At 37.3% G+C, this 21,711-nt stretch overlaps 6 protein-coding genes and 1 non-coding gene across 11 annotated transcripts in view; 6 read left to right on the forward strand and 1 right to left on the reverse strand.

Moving 5' to 3' along the window:
* Positions 1 to 8,661, forward strand: part of LOC122402279 (cadherin-87A) — a 64,161-nt gene extending 55,500 nt beyond the window's left edge. The window contains exons 8-29 of the mRNA XM_043404928.1: positions 241 to 433; positions 512 to 822; positions 910 to 1,068; positions 1,155 to 1,342; positions 1,515 to 1,677; positions 1,746 to 2,190; positions 2,272 to 2,463; positions 2,661 to 2,914; positions 2,990 to 3,122; positions 3,239 to 3,454; positions 3,514 to 3,813; positions 3,900 to 4,144; positions 4,220 to 4,513; positions 4,584 to 4,781; positions 4,851 to 5,073; positions 5,133 to 5,677; positions 5,751 to 5,926; positions 5,995 to 6,130; positions 6,193 to 6,317; positions 6,385 to 6,486; positions 6,605 to 6,818; positions 6,927 to 8,661. Of these exons, the coding sequence (XP_043260863.1) occupies positions 241 to 433; positions 512 to 822; positions 910 to 1,068; positions 1,155 to 1,342; positions 1,515 to 1,677; positions 1,746 to 2,190; positions 2,272 to 2,463; positions 2,661 to 2,914; positions 2,990 to 3,122; positions 3,239 to 3,454; positions 3,514 to 3,813; positions 3,900 to 4,144; positions 4,220 to 4,513; positions 4,584 to 4,781; positions 4,851 to 5,073; positions 5,133 to 5,677; positions 5,751 to 5,926; positions 5,995 to 6,130; positions 6,193 to 6,317; positions 6,385 to 6,486; positions 6,605 to 6,818; positions 6,927 to 7,043 (4,929 nt within the window). The 3' untranslated portion in view covers positions 7,044 to 8,661. The remainder of the gene's footprint in view (positions 1 to 240; positions 434 to 511; positions 823 to 909; positions 1,069 to 1,154; positions 1,343 to 1,514; positions 1,678 to 1,745; positions 2,191 to 2,271; positions 2,464 to 2,660; positions 2,915 to 2,989; positions 3,123 to 3,238; positions 3,455 to 3,513; positions 3,814 to 3,899; positions 4,145 to 4,219; positions 4,514 to 4,583; positions 4,782 to 4,850; positions 5,074 to 5,132; positions 5,678 to 5,750; positions 5,927 to 5,994; positions 6,131 to 6,192; positions 6,318 to 6,384; positions 6,487 to 6,604; positions 6,819 to 6,926) is intronic.
* Positions 1 to 21,711, forward strand: part of LOC122402287 — a 684,713-nt gene that overhangs the window by 107,517 nt on the left and 555,485 nt on the right. The gene's annotated exons all lie outside the window — the stretch shown is intronic.
* Positions 11,694 to 12,796, forward strand: LOC122402309 (retinal rod rhodopsin-sensitive cGMP 3',5'-cyclic phosphodiesterase subunit delta). Its single transcript, XM_043404996.1, has 4 exons — positions 11,694 to 11,816; positions 11,975 to 12,037; positions 12,110 to 12,367; positions 12,447 to 12,796. The coding sequence occupies exons 1-4, from the start codon at positions 11,776 to 11,778 to the stop codon at positions 12,526 to 12,528; spliced, it is 444 nt and encodes a 147-aa protein (XP_043260931.1). The 5' UTR covers positions 11,694 to 11,775; the 3' UTR covers positions 12,529 to 12,796.
* LOC122402306 (homeobox protein ARX-like) lies at positions 12,918 to 14,965 on the forward strand. Its single transcript, XM_043404992.1, has 3 exons — positions 12,918 to 13,797; positions 14,137 to 14,339; positions 14,506 to 14,965. Exons 1-3 carry the CDS (start codon positions 13,587 to 13,589, stop codon positions 14,848 to 14,850), a joined length of 759 nt encoding a protein of 252 aa, XP_043260927.1. The 5' UTR covers positions 12,918 to 13,586; the 3' UTR covers positions 14,851 to 14,965.
* Positions 15,242 to 19,792, reverse strand: LOC122402286 (cullin-2). 4 transcript variants are annotated; one of them, XM_043404938.1, is made up of 8 exons: positions 19,622 to 19,792; positions 18,189 to 18,381; positions 17,607 to 18,105; positions 17,346 to 17,525; positions 17,048 to 17,266; positions 16,799 to 16,969; positions 15,727 to 16,671; positions 15,242 to 15,658 (listed from the first exon to the last, which is right to left on the reverse strand). In XM_043404938.1, exons 2-8 carry the CDS (start codon positions 18,305 to 18,307, stop codon positions 15,527 to 15,529), a joined length of 2,265 nt encoding a protein of 754 aa, XP_043260873.1. In that variant the 5' UTR covers positions 18,308 to 18,381; positions 19,622 to 19,792; the 3' UTR covers positions 15,242 to 15,526. The 4 variants fall into 4 exon arrangements, with proteins under 4 accessions (XP_043260873.1, XP_043260875.1, XP_043260874.1 ...); XM_043404940.1 differs by lacking the exon at positions 19,622 to 19,792 and adding an exon at positions 18,995 to 19,176; XM_043404939.1 differs by lacking the exon at positions 19,622 to 19,792 and adding an exon at positions 18,929 to 19,176.
* Positions 19,927 to 21,283, forward strand: LOC122402316 (60S acidic ribosomal protein P2). Of its 2 annotated transcripts, none has more exons than XM_043405005.1 (4): positions 19,927 to 20,062; positions 20,655 to 20,827; positions 20,934 to 21,035; positions 21,118 to 21,283. In XM_043405005.1, the coding sequence occupies exons 2-4, from the start codon at positions 20,656 to 20,658 to the stop codon at positions 21,186 to 21,188; spliced, it is 345 nt and encodes a 114-aa protein (XP_043260940.1). In that variant the 5' UTR covers positions 19,927 to 20,062; position 20,655; the 3' UTR covers positions 21,189 to 21,283. The 2 variants fall into 2 exon arrangements, with proteins under 2 accessions (XP_043260940.1, XP_043260939.1); XM_043405004.1 differs by having other exon boundaries at positions 20,655 to 20,817; positions 20,921 to 21,035.
* On the forward strand, positions 20,517 to 20,588 carry LOC122402320. The gene has a single exon (XR_006259510.1). It is a non-coding gene; the product is annotated as a small nucleolar RNA Me28S-Am982 (small nucleolar RNA).

Raw genomic sequence — 21,711 nt, forward strand, 5'->3', positions numbered from 1 at the left:
AGTGTTGTTCAGTCTTTTCGACTTATTTTAACGAGTACACGATTGAGAATATAAATAAAATTTGATACACTGTTTCTTCTTGAGATTTACGTATACGATAAAGAACATCTGCTTAAGCGTAATGGTCAGACGCGTTAAGAAAATCTTAATCTATATAAAATGACACGAAATAATGTCGTTCTCTGGATAACCAGAAGTTGGATTAGAAGTGTGTTTTACATGCATGAATTTTGCCCACAGGACGGACTGAACAACGAAACCACGGGGGTAGAAATCAAGGTGGCGGATATTCAAAACAGCCCTCCGGAGTTTCTGGACTCGCTAACGGGTGTGGTGCAAGAAGACGATCCTATTGGAACCCTGGTTATGACCATCAAAGCCAGAGACGGCGACAGGGGGATGCCAAGGAAAATGATCTACGAATTAGTAACCAGTGAGTCGACACTGTATTTTCACTGGTTAATTAAAAAGGTACGTCTCAGGTGCTTATTAATATACAATTCTTGCCTAGACCCGTTCGATTATTTTCTACTGGATGACGAAACGGGCGAACTTAGGACAGCGAAGCCATTGAATAGGGAAGCGTTAAAGGATTCGACCGGGGTGCTCACGCTGACTGTAAAAGCACGAGAATTGATCGATGGGATGCCAGGTAGCGACGATTTGACAGTATCCACTGCAGAAGCAACAGTGACGATAAAGGATGTCAACGACGAACCTCCTACTTTCAATCGTCGCGAATATAAAATTGAAATTCCTGAGAACGTGCCAAACGGAACGCCCCTGCCATATTTGGACATGACTGTCAAAGATCCTGACGTCGTGAGTTTCTCACGATACCTTATAACATTTTCTTAACTTGTAACTTTCAGTCATTTCAAGGTTGGTATAATATTACATTCGTTGCAGGGTTTAAACTCCGTATTTTCCTTGCGTTTGGAAGACATTACGGATGGCGCATTTATTATCGAGCCGACCATGGCAACTGGCAGCACTTCCGTGAACATTCGTGTTGCAAATGGTTCGCTCGATTATGAAAATCCTAACCAGCGGAAATTCATCATCCTGGTAAACTTAGGGATCTTATGTTCGCGTAACTCTGTATTCTTATCTTGGCTGCTATAACTCAAAAGTTATATTCTGTTGATTTTCAGGTAGTGGCGGAGGAGGTTCACACAAATCCCAAGCTTACCTCTACTGCAACCGTAACTGTCGCCATTACGGATGCAAATGATAATCCACCTTCTTTCAGTAGACCCGCTTATACAGCCGAGGTGCTGGAAACTGCCCCACCAGGCACGCCAATTATATCGATCACTGCCAAAGATCGTGATAGTGGACGGTGCGAATAGTTCCTATTTAGTCCCCGAGTCTTTTCATGCTAATATCTTGCTGATATTTCGATCATATTTTAATTTTTAAAGATACTTAATATCGGTAAAAATTGAAACGTATGATACCTTTATTTCAATTCGATTCGACGATAAAATTATTAGAAGCAAATTGTACTCTAGATTCGGTACAGCTGGAATAGCTTATCAGTTACTCGGACAAGGCGCTCAGCACTTTTCTGTGGATAAGAAAACTGGAACAATTACAGTGGCACCTTGCTCAACTCCTGGTATATCACCTTGCTTAGACTATGAAGAACAGACAGAATATTTCCTCACTTATAAGGTAGCTTTTCTATTTATACACATTATAGTATGTGTACTAAATTAAGCACTTATGTTCTTTTTCGTCAGGCGACTGACAATGACGGACAGGGACAAACAACAAGCGTTTCATTGCGTATCAGCTTATCAGATGCTAATGACAGTCCTCCACGATTTTTGCAAGATAAATATCGCGCCGTTATAGACGAAGGCGCTAAGAAATTTGAACCCGAGTTGAAAGTACAGGCCAGAGACAAAGATAAAACGTCGAAAATCACGTACGCAATAGTGGACGGTAATGGAATAGGATTTTTCGCTATAGACCAAGATTCTGGTGAAATCATAGTAACGAATAAAGGCCCGGTCGATTTAACGAACTCTACTCGCGACTGGATAGCGCTGGTTATACAAGCGAACGATGGAATATTCGTCGATTCTGCTATCGTGAATATTACAATTCGCGATGTCAATAATAACGTACCGATCTTCCCCAACGATTTATACACTGCTAGCATACCAGAAATATCGCCGATCGGTACGTAATTTGATCAACTCCTTGTAATTATGATCCATAAGTAACGTTTTATATCTGACGATCATTGTGTTCTATATTTAGGAACGGTCGTGGAGGAAATCACAGCGACCGATGCTGACACAGGAATTAACGCAGAACTTATTTATAGAATACAGAAAGGAGCTTTCGATGACTTCACCATCAACGAAACGACAGGAATAATAACAGTATTCAGGAAATTAGACTATGATAATAAAAACACCTATCACGTGGAAGTGATAGCGCTTGACAAAGGTGTGTAGACGCATTGCTTAGTTTTATTTTAACGCAGGAAGTTCACCAGGTTTTCTTTTCATTTTCATAGCATCCGTGACATCGTTCCTTGTTCAATTCATTTTCTGCATTTCGAAGTACTTCCCCCAAGTATTTAATTTTTTCACTTGTCATTCGACCGGTTTTACAACTGATAATTATAATTCCATTATTTCTAGGAACTCCCAGTCTAACTGGAACGACGACTTTAATGATAAGCGTTGAAAACAGCAACGACAAGGCTCCTTACTTTACACCGGAGACTCAGCGAGCAGAAGTCACGGAGGACACGCCGATCGGTACCGTCTTCACATCTCTAAAAGCTACGGATCCGGACAGTACTAACTTGGGGGCATTAAATTTTGCCATTTCCGAGCCGATCACGGCGATCGATAGAAACGGTCAAAGGGTTAACGACAGCAAATCCTTCAAGGTATAATCAAATACGTTATTTTCATCATACTGGGTTGCCCACAAGTCCTGTTCTCAAAATTAATTACAATCGCAGGACTTCTTCGCTGTCGATCGTGCAACCGGTCAAGTTTCTGTAGTTAGGCCATTAAATCGTGACAGCGCAGCGACTGTCAGCATCACCGTCGTTGTCAGCGACACAACGGCACCCACGCTTCAGCAAGGAAGAGGTAAATTAATATAAAAATACACGGGGGTCTTCTACCAATCAGATTAAGAATTTATTAAGAATACCGATATGATTGGGCTGAATTAAAATTGTTTTATTTATTGAATGTGTACGTAGGGACTCTAGTAGTTACGATTATTGATGTGAATCACATGGCGCCGGAATTCTTGAAGCCATGGACAAGAGAAAATCCACGATATTTGATAGAAATGCAGGAAGAACAACCCACAGGTGCCGTTGTGGGGGCGTTCACAGCAGTGGACACGGATAGCAACATAGCGGGATACGCAATTGAACCTCCAAGTCCTTATTTCAACATAGACAATGTTACAGGTAATTCGCCTTAAGAAAGTGAAACGAAATATATTTAATAAAACTTATTTCCCGTGTAGGTATCGTACGAACCAGTCAGGATATCGATTACGAAGAAACAAAACAATTGGAGTTCACGGTAGTCGCTTATGATTCTGGCGTCCCTCAATTATCCGCCGCTGCGAAAGTAACTGTTACCGTGATAAACGTTAACGATCAGGATCCTAAATTCGAGAAAGAGTTGTACAATACTTTTGTGAAAGAAAATTCGCCTCCAGGGACGCATGTTACCGTGGTAAAAGCAGTCGACGGAGACGAAGGCCTGTTTGGGGAAATTAGTTACAGTCTTATCGGTGATCATGCCGCTGACTTTAATATCGGTAAATTTCGAAACTTTCCCGCGAAATTAAATCAATTTACTTTCTACCTTACTTGTCTAAATGGTTTATTTATATTTAAAAAACAGGTCACGAGACCGGTGAAATTACTGTTGGCGGAGCGACCGTCCTTGACAGAGAAATGACACCAGAGATTACTATAACGGTAATGGCCAGTGATGGGGCCCATATAAATTCTCGTCGAAGTACGACCGTTCCAGTACTTGTTAAACTTATCGACGTTAATGACAATCGACCAATATTTACACAACACAGTTACAGAGCCTCGGTTGCTGAAAATTTACCCGTAAATCCACCTGCGCCAATTTTGCAGGTACCTAAAACCTAGAAAACAAGTTTAAAGAATTGAATATGAAAAGCAACTGATATACAATATTTTCGTTACAAGGTAAGAGCCGTAGACCATGATGAAGGAACTAATGGAGAAGTTTGGTATCAGATTATTTATGGAAATGAAAATGAATCGTTTTCTTTGAACCGCGAAACGGGAATTTTGTATCCTGGCGCAGCGCTTCTTGGCAGAGCTGGCTCTTACAGGATCAAAGTGGAAGCTAGAGACGGTGCTGGTGCAGGACCACACTCGGATAGGTGCTATGTCGATATACGAGTAACGCCAGTCAATCAGCACAAACCTCAGTTTGTTATACCCGAATTAACAAACGCCACCGTCGAAGTTCCCGAAGTACGTGATAAATCAATCAATCGATTACTCGTTTAATCAGATGGAAGAAAATAGCATAAAACATTTTCAGAACGCAGGTGTCCCAAATTATCTGATATTGACGGTAAAAGCAATCGACAGAGATTCCGGTGAAAATGGACGCGTCAGTTATTATCTGAAAGTTGGGAATCGAAACATTCAAGAGACCGAAGAATTTTCAATAAATAAGGAAACGGGCGAATTAAAATCAAAAATTATTTTGGATCGTGAGGCAAAAAGTAAATTCGAGGTAAGTTATATTTATGTATTTATATGTATTTTATTTAAAGAATTTTTTATCCACAACTAACATTTCTAGCTCGTACTGGTAGCTACCGATCATGGCACCCCTACGGCCTACGAGACTTTACGACTCCTTACTGTGCAATTAGTAGATACCAACGACAATTTACCACAATTTTACGACGAATACCATTTTCACTTGTCAGAAAATCGCCCGAAAGATTATTCCGTGGGAAAAGTGACCGCAGAGGATAAAGACGAAGGGAGACACGCAAAAGTTTACTACTATATAGAAGCTGGTAATTAGTACTATGCTCGTGGAATACTATCAAACAATGTCACAGAATCTATTTTTCAGGAAACGAAGACTACGCTTTTTACATGGACAAATCCGATGGCAGTATTTATGCGAATAAATCGTTCGACCGAGAGATACGTGATAAATACGTTCTATCGATTCTAGCTTCCAACGATCCTGATATTTATATAAATCCTATAGACGCGAGTCGTCCATTGACGCAAAACGCAGGCCACGGACACGTGAATGTAACCATAACTATTCTAGATGACAATGACAATCCACCCATTTTCGAACGTAACGACTATTACGCTGGCGTAAATTCAATGGCAAATGTGAACGATTTTGTAACGAAAGTGACAGCGTCGGATTTAGACGTGGGCGAGAATGGTACTCTTCATTATTACGTTGTAAGTGCGAATCTCTACAAGTATGGATCGGAGAAACCTAGCGGCTCCATAGTTCCGAGTCCTTTTAACGTGACTCAAGATGGTAAACTTGTCACGAGCGGATATATGGCCGAATATAATCAAGACAGATTCATCGTCGAAGTTATAGCGAAAGAAACTGCCATTCCAGAGAAATATGCCATAACCAGGGTACACGTAAGTAGTCTCTTAGCCTCTTAGTGTCGTACGCGTTTCATCTCGAGACGAATTATTTCTCATTTCCGTGAAGGTTTGGGTATTCGAACCTTCGCAATTAATCAGAGTCATCCTGTCGCGACCACCGGAAGAAGTGAATCGCGAACGAGATGAAATTGTGTCGGAATTGTCGAACGCAACGCAAAACAGAGTCGTTGTCGATGACATCCGGTATCACGTCGATGCATCGGGTCATATTCGTAGAGAATGGTAAAGGGACATTTCTTATTTATTCTCCGGAGATTTTAACATTTCATAACATTTGAATATATCCTTAGGTGCGATATGTACTTACACGTCGTGGAACCAAAGGCTCAGACCATCGCCCCTGTACCACAAGTACTTAAAGTCATCGATGCAAAGTACGATTTCTTGAAAGATTATTACGCAGGTTTTGCTATCGAGAATGTTGTGGTAAGTAATTTCCATGTTAAAAAATATAACAGAATTTATCGAGAACTTTAAAACATTTTCAGCCTGCTTATGCTGGAGTACAGGAGGAACCTTTTGATCCTGCACTAGCAGCTTTGATAGCATTATTGGTAGTTCTATTGGTCGGTGCAGTCACAGTAACAGTAGTTTGTTGTTGTTTGCGTCATTGGTAAATATTAAAACCATATGAGTTTTGTTCTTTTAATATGTTCGATACATTAGCTTATGCATTTTAGGGTGATCACTGTTCCAAACGATATACGAAAGAAAGACGGCCTAATAAAGAAACAAATCATCGACGAGCTAAATACCACAGAGAATCCTTTATGGATCGAACAGTGAGTTTAAACATACATTTTTAGATACAGCAATGGCCATTGATGAAACTTGATAACAAAAGGTTCTAATTGTACAATTATAGTTCAGACAATTTGACAAACTCTCTTACGATTCTAGAAAACTCAAACTATATGAGGAACAAGAGTTAACGATGCAAGTGTTCAGCGAACCAGAGGGTGGCCTAGGTACAGAAAGACGAGGAAGTGGTGTCAGCGTTGGTATGGGCGATACGTCTCAAGATAACACTTATGCTACCATACAACGTCCACTGCCTACAAACAGGCACCGTCCAACCACGCCAGATTACACAACGCTACCAGGAAATCATAATGTATGAATATTGTTACCGTTTTCTAGACATTACCCGAAGAAGGATTCCTCTCTCGAGCCGACCTGATGTTTTAAAGTTGTTTTTCTATCAAATCTTGTTTTTTTACAGCTTTACGAATCAGCCATGGGTTTCCAAGGATCAACCTTCCAGCCATCCTCGAACGTAATGCCACAACTTACACTTGATCACGATGGGCAACCCCAGTTTGTTTCAGGGCTAGTATAAATTAAGTTTCGCGCCAAAACTTCTTTTTCCAATCAATGTATAACTTCATCGCCGTACGTTGTACCTCTTTATTCATAGCTCTAATTGTTGCACGCGCCTTCGAGGAGAGAAAAAGAAAAACCACTCGCATGCACACACCTTTTCGACAATAATCCGATGATATCGTTAGGTTTTTTCTGCGAATAGACGCGTGTATAAGCGGAGCGTGAAGTATACCGAATTATGCAGGAAAATTCTACCCTAACTGTGTACCTTTTACTACTTCCATTCGAGCTCTTCTGCGACAGCGGGGAATAGAAAATGAAGAGCGACGACGAATGACAGTCAATATTACTGGAATAAATATTTCCCTGTAGTTGGTGTGTGCATGTATATATGTGTGCGTTGCCAACCTGTGGTCCCCAAACTAATCATTAGATTCATTATTAGAAAAATCAAAAAATGCTAGATAATAGACATTGTGAAATAGCTTAACAACCGAAGCTTGGCACGACAGATATATGTATATAAGTGAATGTGTAGATTCCGTCCAACGCAATTTTTTATTAATTACTTCCTTACTAGGTTAGTATGTATTTATGTAACCTTACGTGCGTCTCCCGAGTAAGGAAAAATAACGTACTTATTATGTCGTTAATTTCTACATGAACAAATGGATGTCGTGTTATGGCATTTGATACAACAAAGTGTTGTAAGTAAGGAACGAGCTCATATTCATAAAAATATTTCTAAGGAGAAAATATTCAATCAAAATATCAACATGCATCATAGGTTCACGTACAACTGTTCTTTACAACAGTGGTTCTTAACCGTATTTTTTTTCCCATGGACCTTTTATACGCCATGTTTCTTAAATGTTAGTTAAATCACTGTCTTAAATTATAACGCACAAAACGAAGATTTCAATACCATCTTAGCGATATACTTCTATCGAGAACTTGGAAAGATTTATTTCAGTCCAATGACTATCATAATATCAAAGCATTGAAACGATTAAAGTGATATTGTTAGGTGTAATGTATGCAACGAAAATAAATGTTGAAAATTTTCTATAGGGGTCCACGGGCCACAGATTAAGAATCACTGTTTTTACAATATATATTATATTTATTTAAGTTAGGGTTAAATGACTGCTGTTTATCCAATTAATCTGTGATTTGATTATGCCCTGGTATGTGTACGCGATGATCAACTTGCATTTGAGATTTCATGTGAATCATTGGGCGGTGGACGGATATAGTCATACAATTGTAAGCTAGTTAAATGGAGCTGTTCGCATAAAATTTCAATGTTATGTGAGAAAATGATCATTCTACATTATTTGCAAGGCCATATCACTTCTTATCACTTAAACCGTCCTCGGCAAAACGCGTGTACATTGGGATCTGAAATATTTACTGCGAATAGCTCTAATCATACAGTATATCTTGTACTCGAAAAACAATAACTTAACAATGATCATGTTATGTCTATAAGCATTTAATGTAAAACTAATATCAGTATCACAATATTATTAGATGGTTATGAATATTACAGTTCGTAAAAATATCTGTTTATCGGTTATGAATTTATTGTAACATATTTTATGTAAACCATTGATAAAAGAAAAATATCATATGTCGACATTCATCACATTTTGTGTCAGGTGGAAATAAATATTCAAATCTGTGTACATTTATTTTTGTTTAATACTTGTATGCCTATACATTTAATAACAACATCAAAATACAATCCCAATCGTGCAAAATTTTTGTTAAACGTTGTTATTCAATGGAGTTAGAAATGTGTAAACCATTCCTTATATTTATATTAATAAAAAATCATAGTATGTACTTATTTTCCATCCTCTTTATTTACAATCTCCACTACCTTTCCCATTAATTCCTTATTTCTTTTAATTCTAAAGTATTATAATCCCTTAAAACCATTACAAATATTATTCGTATCTAATTAAGTTCTTCTACCATTTTTCTATGCGTTATTTAATGTAATTAATTAGTTATAAACAATTATACTGGAAGCGCTTCATATTTTAAAATTGCGCTGAAAATTGTGCCAAAAAGTGACAAACTACGGTATCGCCATCTAATATCAGGTTTTCGAACTCAAAAAATCGGCCCAGGATCACAGAATGATAGTGGAGGTATCCGGAGTACAGCTACCCCCACTCCTCCTCCTCCTGATATACATAGCCTTGATTATTCATTAATAACACCTTTCCTGGTTATAAACTATTAACTCTTAGAATTGAAGAATGTAGTATAGACCCTTGGCAACATTCCAGGATACTTTTTATACCCATGACATGCGTTATTAAATAGTTATTAACAAATATCGGAAGCCGGAACATTTACGGCTGTATCACCGTCTCCTTTAATCGATTAATTATCAATTTTTCAACAATGACACGCATATTTTGGCTATTAGGGTACCTAGAGGACATCCCTGGCTACATTTAAGGACCAATTTTACCCCGCTCCATGCTCTAATTAATTAGTTATTAGCGAAAGATCCCTAAGATGTCACGTTAAAAGGTTACAAACAGTGTTCCGACTTCCGATAATTGTTAATAACTATTTAATAACGCATGCCATGGCTAGAACCGGTATCCTTAAATCTTGCCAAGGGTTCATACTATATTCTTAAACTCTAAAAGGTCATCAGTTGATCCCAGGAAAGGCGTAATTAGTAAATTAACGAGCAACAATTCATTAAAAGCCTAGAAAGCATATAGTACATTGTTTTCGCCACTAGTTGGCGCCACAATGCAGAAATCAATACTTCGCCGGTTTTAATGAATCACTGCTCCTTAATTTATTAATTACGCCTTTCCTGGCAATGGATGATGAACTTTTAGAGTTTAGGAATATAGTATGGACCCTTGGCAAGATTCTAGGATAGCTATTCCAACCGTGGCATGCGTTATTAAATAGTTATTAATCAATACCGGAAAGTCGGCACACGTTTTCGAACAATTAACGTGACACCTTAGGGATCTTTCGCTAATAACTAATTAATTAGAGCGTGGAGCGAGGTAAAATTGGTCCTAAAATGTAGCCAGGGATGTCTACTAAGTACTCTAATAGCCAAAACATGCCTGTAAGTGTTGAAAAGTTGATAATTCATCGATTAAAGGAGACAGTGATACAGTTGTAAATGTTCCGGCTTCCGATATTTGTTAATAACTATTTAATAACGCTTGGCATGGCTATAAAAAGTATCCTGGAAGGTTGCCAAGGGTCTATACTATATCCTACAATTCTACAAATTCATATTTCATTCCCAGAAAAGGAGTTATTAATGAATAATCAAGCCTATGTATATCAGGAGTAGGAGTTTTAGTTCGAAACCCTGTTGTTAGATGGCACCACTATATTTCGGCAAAAAAGTGACAAACGACAGTATCGCCATCTAATATCAGTGTTTCGAAGTCAAAAAATCGTCCCAGGATCACAGAATGATAGTGGAGGTATCCGAAGTACAGCTACCCCCACTCCTCCACCACCTAATATACATACTCTTGATTATTCATTAATAACTCTCTTTCCAGGAATAAGATATGAACTTTTAGAATTGAAGAATGTAGTATAGACCCCTGGCAACATTCAAGGACACTTTTTATACCCATGACATGAGTTATTAAATAGTTATTAACAAATATAGAAAGTCGGAACATTTACGGCGGTGTCACTGCCTCCTTTAATCGATTAATTATCAACTTTTCAACAATGACACGCATATTTTGGCTATTAGGGAACCTAGAGGACATCCCTGGCCACATATAAGGACCAATTTTACCTCGCTCCATGCTCTAATTAATTAGTTATTAGCGATAGATCCCTTAGAAGTCGCGTTAAATAGTTCGAAAAGGTGTGCCGACTTCCCGGTATTGATTAATAACTATTTAATGACGCATGCCATGGCTATAAAAAGTATCCTTGAATGTTGCCAAGGGTCTCAGCTATATTATTAAACCCTAAAAGTTAATGAATGAATCCCAGGAAAAGAGTAATTAGCAAATTATCGAGTCATAGTTCATTGACAGCTACGATTTATTGCAATGGTGGGGGGTCTCTATTGTGGCGCCATCTAGTTGCGGAACATTGAAACTTGTCGAGCAATGGTACACTATTTTCACCACTAGATGGCATCCAAAGTGCGATACCTCCTCCAACATTCTGTGATCCTGGCACGATTTTTTGAGTTCGAATTTCTGATATTAGATGGCGATACCGTAGTTTGTCACTTTTTTGCCCAATATTGTGGCTTCCAGTAATTTGTTTATAACTAATTAATTACGTGAAAAAATGCGACTAAAGGCAGAGAATGTAAATAAAAAGCATGGAGAATAAATAATAAGGTCTTAATTCTTTATTAATAACAACATAAGGAATGTTTTAACGCTTTTCAAATTCTATTATACAAAAACACATGGCTTGAAATTTTGAAAACACTTTTATAAATAAATTAAATCGTTGAGTAACATATTTTGAACAATTCTATCTTCTAGTCTTATTCTAAAACATGTATATAATGTAAATTTCGCGGTAATATCAATTTTAACAACAAATATCAATTGTAAATCGAATTCATTCAGTTTATTGCCATAATTTCAGGTTTTCTGTGGACTATTTCTTCGCCTGGTTGGCAGTCGTTGGTTCAGAGTTTCAGACTGATTATATGTTTGTATTCGGAAGCGATACAAACAATTTAACATCGTTTAAAATAAATCATGCCTTCTCGAAGCGAAGATATTTTAAAAGGTTTTCAAGTGTATCCTTTTTTTAATATATTAACGTGTATATCTCTATCAAATAAGCCATAATCAAACTTGACAGTTCATAGGTTAGAATAAACTGTGGTACTTGTCTCACGTATTTGGGTCTTATACCATTTATACAATTAGTTTCCTTGACCGTCATTTATTACAGAAACTGGATGAATTTACGAGATGCTGATAACGGTAAAATATTGTGGCAAGCAAACGATGATTTGTTAGTATGACAGATTGTAAATGTCGTTACAATGTAAAATACTTTCTAGATAATGATACGAATTGTTTAAAGGTCCGTGCCTGAAGTAGAACACGAAGCAAGGGTGCCTAAAAAGATTCTAAAATGTCGAGCAGTGTCGCGGGAAATTAATTTCAGTTCTGCCGAACCGATGGAAAGATTTAGGTTAGAACAGAAAGTGTTGTTTAAAGGACGCTGCCTGGAGGAATGGTTTTTCGAATTCGGTTTTGTAATACCTAACAGTACAAACACATGGCAAAGCGCTTTTCAAGCAGCACCCGAAAGTCAAATGATGCCTGCCGATGTGTTAAAGTAAAGTTTCCATGTAACATAATTGTTAAAGTTTACGTTTAAGCAGTAAGAATATTAATCAACTCTTATTTATGTCTAGTGGTAACGTTGTGATAGAGACAAAGTTCTTTGACGACGATTTATTGGTCTCTACGAGCAAAGTCCGTCTGTTCTATATCTAAACGTTTTCATTTTATCCTGACAACGGGTCCAAACAAATGTGTTTCAATGTGCACTCAGGATGGAATACTAGAAACAATAATTTTAAGTAAAGTTTGTATCTAGCATTTTACTTTATGCACCTACTGTGATACGCATGTGCTAAATGTAATTCCACAAAGACCTGACAGCGAGAGCACCGTTTCTGCTTAAAATGAAGTCGACGAAGACTCGTGGTAACACTAAAAACGTGAGACACCTTTAAAGGCACAATGCATCTTTATTTATTAACTATGGACAGACATAGTAAATTTTGTACATATTGTAATACGCTATGCTAATCTAATAAAGATATATATATATGAAAAGTATATGTTTTGAATTAAACATTTTACATTTATTCTTTCCGATTTGTAGATGTTTAGAAACAATTACTTCAGAGCATGCTTGACGAACATCTTCCCCTTCAATTAGTCGATTCCCCCACCATCAAAAATGCAAGTGACGACAGTGTAAGAAAGAAGGAGGTACTTTAGAAAATATTTACATTTATTTAATCCCTTCATTCCCCTCCTTTACTTTAATTTTTACAATCTGTGTAATTGTTACAAACTTTCCGGTCCCCGACTCGACCCGATTGAGATCTCAGGACCTGCACACCCTCAGCTATTACCATTAAAAAAAATAATCATTGGACATTTAAAAACTATACACGATTTAAGAAAATATAGCTGGTATAGAGAAAGACCTGGATTTGCCTATTTTCCCACTGTACACCCGTGCTATTGATTCGTGGTGTACAAGCAATACATTTTTGAGGCTTCTCTACCCCTCTTGAGGGTGTTCATGTTGAATATATTCTATCCCCTACCCTGTCTGCATTGCACAGGTGTAAGGAAAAAAAAGGAAGAAAAGAGAAAAGAAATAGCGGAGTTGTGGAGCTGCTGTAGTAACCACACGAACTTCTCAATCTGGTAGTGATTCAATTACCATTATCCTACGTCGGTGTGCCGTTCGTTTAGCCTATTTGGTGTATTAATTAATTAAATCACGATCACTGAAGATCAAGAGCCCCGTCGCGATGGATTTGAAAGAAGAAGACGACGGTGGGAACGAAAGTGGCAGGCAGCTGTTTTTGGTAGGTGCTCCGCGTGATCCGTTGGTATCAACCGGTGCTATCGTCGCTTCCTCTGGAGCACCAGACGAAATAAACTCCGGGGATCTGCAGTCGACCGCTCTGGCTAGTCTGATAGGAGCACAATCGTCTTCGGTTTGCTTTCCAACAAAATTCTGTAAGTGCACCCTGCCACCCCAGACCTGATTTAATTAACTGCCACTCTCTACCTGTCGGCCTGTAAGTTGAGGCAGTCCTCAATTAAATTATTGCTAAATGCATTAAGCGAATCGGCAGCCCCTGTTTTAAATAGAGTTAGCGGTAATCAGTTTAACAGTTATGAACTATTTTACTCCGTGTGAATTCAACGCGATTAACTGAAGCTACGCATGATTTTCCAATCAATTCCTGAACTTGTACTTCAATTGTACAGTATTATCGTGCGGATTGATTTCACACGGAGGAACTAGCGAGTATAAATCGCTACGTTGATCACGCCTGTGCCGTTTCTTTTTAGCCTACGACTTTTCACAAAGTCCCGGAAGCGAGGACAGACAATCGTCCGGAGTTGGCAAAAGAAAGCAGCGGAGATATCGCACTACGTTCACGAATTTTCAGTTGGAGGAGTTGGAGAGAGCCTTTCAGAAAACACACTATCCCGATGTCTTCTTTCGGGAGGAACTTGCGCTGCGTATCCAGTTGACGGAGGCCAGAGTGCAGGTAATAGTTGTACAGGGTGTTAGGGAATTATCATCTAAAGTGAAAAGTATAAACAAACATTGCTTTCATCTGTATTTTATCCAATGCGTGCATCAGAGTATGAACAGTGAAGTAAAACCTTACTCTACTTTTTACTTTTTTTACTTATTCTACTTTTTGTTTGCAGGTATGGTTTCAAAACAGAAGAGCAAAATGGCGAAAGCAAGAAAAACAGTGTAAAGTAACGCCTCACTTAACTTCGCATTTGCCGCCATCGGACTGTCAGGAAATCCAACAACAGCAGCAACAGCAGCAGCAACAGCAGTCGGATCATTTGCTGCTGGAACCGCCATTGGGCAGTCCGCCACCTATATATCTTGGCATGGAATGGGCTGGATTTTCGCCATACAGTAATACAGCCACTGCATCGCCTCTTGTAGTCAATAGTATGAACAAACCGTTAGAATTGGAATCAGATGACAATCCCCTGTTGGATCCAGAACTATTGCAACTAAAAACTCCACGTTCCTAATGATACCACTTCCGAGTCTATTTACCATAGTGTAGGGTGCCAAGAATATTACTTTTAGAAGAGAACATCTCTACTGTAAATGACCACTTACAATGTCACTTGAGTTTCGTCGTATATTGTGCAATATTATTATCAGTTTTTATTCATATATTGTAAGTAATTTAAATATGCGGGACCACCAGAAGTTTATCATTAATAACAGGGAACAACATTTAAAACTAAAAACACTTTGAATATTGTTATGTAGATTTTGTAAGAATATACATATAGATTTATTCTTCTTCGGGGGTCGACGAATCCCCAAATAAGCAATGTTAGTTGTATGTTACAAATCGAAATTAAATTTTTACCCTTGAACGATCGATAAAAAGAAATTTGTCCCAAACATAAAATAGTAACATTAGCTTTATTCGGTGTGCATATATTATAAATCATTGAATTAACTAAGTTAATTAATTGGTTCATTCAGGAGCAAGTAAGCAATTCGGGATGCTTCGTCTGATCTTTCAAACGCGAGATAGACATTGAATTTAGAGAATTATCTGTGATGCTCGAGCAGAGAATAACCTACAGCAGCCGTTTTATCGAAACCTTATTAAATGTTCTTGTATCGTGACCAATCAAGGAGCATCCCGAATTAAATAAATTAATGATGGTAATGGATGGTACAATAAAATTATACGACGTACGAATACTCATCTGCGTTATTCGGCGTACGTTCGATATACTGTTTATCTATGAGTACTTCGATACATTTTTTGATCATGCTAATCGAGGGAGCAAATTTAACCTTAGATTGACTTAATATCTGAAACGATAAACATCAATTATATCAATTAGATCTATTAAGAACACAAAGTTAAAATGAAATCTCACCTCTTGTACAAGTTGATTGTGTCTCAAAATCCTACGACTTTTCATGGTACGGACGATAGCGGCTTGCAGGTACAATTTTCTGTCTTCGTCGACACTGCGATGCGTGGCCTCTGTGTCATGGGTTTCGTGAGGTACATCCCGTTGCAACGAGCCGGTTATGCGGAATTTTGTCCTCTTATTAGAATAATTAAAATTGAGCGTCAAAACTGTGTCCTCCTCTAAATCTCCCGCCGTCGACTTCTTCAAAATTTTACAATCGACCAAATTGGCCGCGTGTTTAACCAGTTGATCGTGCGACAAACGCAACGACGCGGCAGCCTCTCGACACTGTATCGAATTGCAATGCTCAAAAAGAAGCAACAATGCCATTTGATACGTTTGCACAGTGACCAAATATGGTTTCTTTAAATAATTAAACTTCAATTCGCCTTGACAAAGGTGATGAAGCCAAGTGAGTTTCCTTCCGCTGAATTGTGCGTGATAAAACGTTTCGAATGCTTGTATAGACTTTTCTAATTGCTGAGGGATATGAAATGGTCCTGGAAACGGGGGTAAGGCTAACGGCCACGCGCCCGCTTGCAATACATACACTACAAAACCTATGCCTAATTGATTCTCTCCGTCCCCTTCTCGTACACTAGCAGCAAATTTGGCATTCAGATCCCCTGAAACTGACATGTCGGTAAACATCCTGTGAAGTTTATTCGTGAATTCGTAGCCACACGCTTGTTTCAAATGATCGATCATGGATTCTTCGGCGTCCATCGATTGCGATTGCTGATGAATCAATCGTTTCGCTAGCATACGCGCGTAAAATTTCTGAAACACGTCCTTGTCGTCGACGTATTTGAAGACGGTGATGCAACGACCCAGTTTCTCTTCAACTTCCACTTCTAACGCGGCCTTAGCTGACTTTCTCAGTAAAGAATCGCAATATTTTGCCAGCTAAATTGGAAACGTTGTATGTAACAAAACTTTCGTTAATTATTGTAGAAGTTATTTTCAGGTAGGAGTGAGCGGGTAAACATGATTCAGGACACACACCCCTACCAGCAACGATAAAGTTACTCACTAGTTCTGGTGCTCTTGCTGGTTGCTGTGGAACGGATCTATGGTTTACAACAGCCGCACAAGCTTTATCGAGAGCAGCCACGAAGGCTTGGTCAGCTTTGAACACATCTTTAATCAATTCCGAATATTTTTGATGTACATCCAGCATGCCATCCACAAACTGCGTGTGTACCTATTATATACCTATTATGGAGTACTGTATCGTTTTTGTAAATGTTAAATATATATTCATCATTGTCTCTCTCCTTACATTTTCTCCTTGTAAGTTTCCGATTGCCTTCAAACCTTGTTGAGTGATGTGTTCTGTAACTTTTTGTACAAGTGGAGTCAAGCCAACAGGCAATGGCTTCAATAATGGATACAGGAGAGACAAATCCCTTCTACGTTCGTTTTCTATCATGTTTTCTGCTTCTGTGTGAAGCCAGGTCACGTACGTGGCTATCATTTTTTCTTCGCAGCACTGCCTTACCTGGAAAATATTACTGTCGAACAACCAACTACTTTAAATTGATTGACCTCTCGATTAACATACAAGAAAAAGAGCATACTTTGGGTACAGAGCTCGCGTGAAGGAACTTAAAAGCACGAAGCTTTTCCTGGATGAGTTGCGATGTTACTTTCTCCATATAGTGCGTTACATCCGATTGTTGGCGTAACGCAAATGCTTGTCTCATGTAAAATTCCCCGCTAGCCTCGAGGAAAGGGCCTTCGAATATCGTTTGATACATCTAGAACAAGATTGTTCGTATCAGAATGTTTTGTAATCGATACCCATGCTGGACAAAAAATAATGTAACATGAATAATTACATCCAGTTGTCCCACTAACTTATACTCTTCTACTCGAACAAAACTTTGTATAACACCGCAAATAACTTCTGTATTTGCTAGCTGAGCTTTACCAACTCTGTCTGCATGAATGCAGTCTAACAATTGAGAGACTAATTGTTTTTTTAATGGTAGGATCATTCTTTTCTTCCAGATATCTAAGCCAAGCTCTCCTATCTCCAGTTGCTCTTGATAATCAGCAGTCATAACGGAAGACGTACCATAAATAAGTTCTGCCTCGGAAAGCTTATGATTTTTAATATGTTGCTGATTTAGGTATAAGTATAAGCTGTGTAAGTAGTTAATGCCCTGCGAATATTCGCACCAAGCACGATGATATGCCTGTAGCAAACTAGATTCGCCTTGGGAACAAACTGTTGTCAATAGCTGGAAGACATGATTGTCTAGAAACTTTTTTGTCTCGTCGTACAATTCATCTGCAAGCGGCTCTGGGTATGCCACGCACATAAAATAGACATCACTAAAATGAAATACAAACGATAGGTTTAAGACAAAATTTAACGACTGTCGTAAATCTTCAATTGTAATATCAAATACTGATACCTAAATCTAGCATTCCATGTTGCACGTGGAACATTTGACAATGTTATTATACACTTTGCAGTCTCTTCCAATAGATTCCATGTTTGTTTAAAATTAATTTGTTTAGGTTTCAGTGACATCCTTTTGCACAATTAAAAGAGCACCAAGGAATTAAGTATATAAATTCTATAATACAAGTATCAAATTTGTAACCCTAGAAAAAAATTATATTAATAGATTATGCTGAATTGTACTTAATTTAGAGTAAGAAAGAGAAACAAGAAGTTATCAAGAGTTCATTAGAAAGAGATTAAAAATGTAAAAGACGAATAATATTAAAAGCTGAACGACTGAAATATATTCCAAGAATAATCTTTGAACTATAGACAAAGGATGAATTTACAAGGTTTTCTTCGAACGTTTTATGCATCAGTGGTTTAAAAATAACAAAAGTAAAATACATAGCGAGCGCATTTTCACTCCGCAACCATCGAGAAATTTCTTTCGATTCGAACGCTTCTATTATTTTTCACGCGCAATATACATACGCGAGAAATTATTTTTTGGAATATCTTTTTTTTTATCAACAGCACTGTAAGTTTCGATCGAACGACAAAAATCATTAACGAATCGTCATCGAACATGCACTGCGAATGATCATATTTTATTGAAAATTGATTAATTTATTGTTTGAAATCAAGATCGAATATTTTAAACGAGACTTCTCGAACTAATCATCGAACGAATTATAAATCACACACATAAACGCGTGTTCCCAGCTACAGCTGACTGGTACCATCCAGATGGTCATGATCAGAACCACTAACCAAAAACTCGTAGAGATAGGGATCTATAATATTCTCATAAACACAATTCTCGATCGATTTTAATCTCCGTCGAGATAAATTCCTTTGGCACGTTTAACTTTAATATTTCGTTCTAAACATTCTCCGTTGCAATATGCATGACATTTATGACGATTACGTTTACACAATACAAATTTATGTCGAAGTTATAATATCGATGTACAGTCACAGTTTATACAGTTGGTCTACTCCCCGTCGACTCTTTTGATCTTTGTGTCGCCAATGTAACCATGAGTTAATTTGCGGGAAATTTTAGTAATACCAATAACGCGTATTTTCACGTTCACAATAGAATTTTTTGTTTCTAGATTCCGTAATCCTCATAGTTATTCTACTAATTTTATATAAATACATTAATTCATTATACAAATATAGGATTCCGTCATGCTCTTGTTATATTATTAATGCATCCCCATAAAATCTCAGCGACACAAAAGTTAGGGTAGTTGACCAACTGTGTAAGTCTGACACGCATGTTACAGAGTGAAAAAATGGTATATACTTCATTTCGCAACAGATAATTCATGAAAATATCTTTAATAACTTAAATTGTATAGTCGAACTATGTACTTGGGGCTATTATCTTACTTGAAATAATAAACCTGCTGCATTCTCAATTTTTGAAGAGCCTTTTCACACAACGATACTTGTACGCGATGCAAATATGATTGGATACTGACCGTACATGTAAACTCAATAGAAATGTTCACCAACGATTCTCGTAGTTTACAATGAGATCAATGTTTCCGCATGAATCTCATATACGGTATTGCGTACATACAAATATCGTCGTATGAAAAGATTTATTTATAAAATTACGATTCTATCTATACATAGATTATAAATACGTTTGTACCGGTTGTACGTTTGTTAAGTACTTCAGATGGCACTGCAATCGTTCAGAAAAATATATGTATTGCCTTCTTCCTGTTTTGCTTGTCCTCGTTCTTTACCCTCTGCCAACGCTACAAGCCGGTCGCACATTCTGTTTTTGAGCGTTACCCACGTTTCGTGTCGTAAGACTTAAAAGTAAGTATAAACATTACTCTATAACATTTTAGTCTATAATATTAAATATTATAAATATATCATATTTTAACGAACCAAACGACGTATTTTATTTACACAATAATACATCATAATTGAAGATGTTTTACGATTCGATTAATGGTTCCAATAATTCATTTTAACAAGAATACGTTCTTGGCACATTATTCAAAGTAAAAGCATACAAGGTGTTTGGAAGAATAAAGACATACTCAACGAACGCATGTGTAGAGGAACATTTCAACATTTTTCATAAGAGTAACCTCAACAAAAAGTACTTACACGTTTATAATTATATCATAAAGATGTACACAAGCATGTTCCGACTTCGAATATTAATTATAGTACAACACGTTGCTTTAAAAAATCCGTTAACTAAATTGAAGCTCTTTTATGAATGAACCCAAAATATGTATTCTTTTACTTGAAAATTGAATCTATATGATGATTTAAATATTCACCATCTTTCGACTGATGACCATGATGGTAATTTTTTCTACTGAAAAGAATCAATTCGATTAAAAATGCACTGTAAGTTAAAATAAAAATTAACATCGAACCTTACGTTTTTCAGAATGCGTTACGTGGCCGCTTATCTTTTGGCTGCTTTGGGAGGCAAAACTTCACCTAGCCAAAATGATATCGAGAAAATTTTATCATCCGTTGGCATTGAAACTGATGCTGAGAAGCTTAAGATACTCATATCAGAATTGAGTGGAAAATCAATCGAAGAACTTGTTGCGCAAGGTATACTTTCATATAAATATAAATAATAATTGTAATAGTTTTAATTTTTTTCGCCATAGAATAATATATATGTATGTATATATTTTTATATATATTTTTACTGTAGGACGTACAAAATTGTCATCTATGCCAGTTGGTGGTGCTGCTGTTGCTAGTACAGCTGTAGCACCAGCTGGAGTTGTTGCTGCTCCAGCTGAAGAAAAGAAAGGTAAATTTACATTTTGCTATTTGTCATTATTTCTTAAGGAAAACAAAATTGTAAACGTTACTAACTTCAATTTTGTTCACAGAAGAGAAAAAGCCAGCGAAGGAAGAATCTGAATCTGAAGATGATGATATGGGCTTTGGTCTTTTTGATTAAAATGCGTAATAGCAATAACTGTGAAAGAACTACCTGTACAATACATGTATTATACAGTTTTTACAAAATGATTTGAAAATAAATTGTATTTTTAATTTGTCGTGCCTAACTTAAATTTCTATATATTACAAATGAAGCAAGTATTTCTTGCATTTTCAGTTACTGATTAATATGAAATTAACGATGTGTTAATCAGATCTTAGAAACGTACAAACGTAATTTGGAAGTGTCCAATTTTTATTAATCGATCAAACGATATATGACTTTTGTTGCATTTTCTTTGTGCACGTAACTTATTTGATATTAGAGAAGTGCGCCAAAATATTTGATGTGATATAATTGTAATTATATATTAGATTAAAGTATATTCATACACTAAAGGTTATTAGGAGGATGTATACTACGTGTACACTTAAGCGTCGTTGCGGCTTCATTCTCAGTAGGTAGTGGGGGATGTGGATTGAAGAAAGGAAGGGGTGGTGTTCGAGATTTATCACAAAATTGAGTTGTATGTATTCTTACG

This window comes from Colletes gigas, unplaced genomic scaffold (genome assembly GCF_013123115.1).
Source record: "Colletes gigas isolate AHSC1104 unplaced genomic scaffold, ASM1312311v1 Colletes_gigas_Sc00034, whole genome shotgun sequence".
Classification (NCBI taxonomy): domain Eukaryota; kingdom Metazoa; phylum Arthropoda; class Insecta; order Hymenoptera; family Colletidae; genus Colletes; species Colletes gigas.

Bases quoted from the DNA above. Each gene is read 5' to 3' on its own strand.
- LOC122402286 (XM_043404938.1), bottom strand. From the start codon at position 18,307: ATGTCACTGAAACCTAAACAAATTAATTTTAAACAAACATGGAATCTA. The intron at 18,106-18,188 runs GTATCAGTATTT...ATTTCATTTTAG, and splicing joins ACATGGAATGCTAGATTTAG to TGATGTCTATTTTATGTGCG. The intron at 16,672-16,798 runs GTGAGTAACTTT...TTTCCAATTTAG, and splicing joins CAGCAAGAGCACCAGAACTA to CTGGCAAAATATTGCGATTC.
- LOC122402306 (XM_043404992.1), top strand. From the start codon at position 13,587: ATGGATTTGAAAGAAGAAGACGACGGTGGGAACGAAAGTGGCAGGCAG. The intron at 13,798-14,136 runs GTAAGTGCACCC...GTTTCTTTTTAG, and splicing joins TTGCTTTCCAACAAAATTCT to CCTACGACTTTTCACAAAGT. The intron at 14,340-14,505 runs GTAATAGTTGTA...TTTTGTTTGCAG, and splicing joins TGACGGAGGCCAGAGTGCAG to GTATGGTTTCAAAACAGAAG.
- LOC122402316 (XM_043405004.1), top strand. From the start codon at position 20,656: ATGCGTTACGTGGCCGCTTATCTTTTGGCTGCTTTGGGAGGCAAAACT. The intron at 20,818-20,920 runs GTTGCGCAAGGT...ATTTTTATATAT, and splicing joins GAAAATCAATCGAAGAACTT to ATTTTTACTGTAGGACGTAC. The intron at 21,036-21,117 runs GTAAATTTACAT...TTTTGTTCACAG, and splicing joins TCCAGCTGAAGAAAAGAAAG to AAGAGAAAAAGCCAGCGAAG.
- LOC122402309 (XM_043404996.1), top strand. From the start codon at position 11,776: ATGCCTTCTCGAAGCGAAGATATTTTAAAAGGTTTTCAAGT. The intron at 12,038-12,109 runs GTTAGTATGACA...AATTGTTTAAAG, and splicing joins TGGCAAGCAAACGATGATTT to GTCCGTGCCTGAAGTAGAAC. The intron at 12,368-12,446 runs GTAAAGTTTCCA...ATTTATGTCTAG, and splicing joins ATGCCTGCCGATGTGTTAAA to TGGTAACGTTGTGATAGAGA.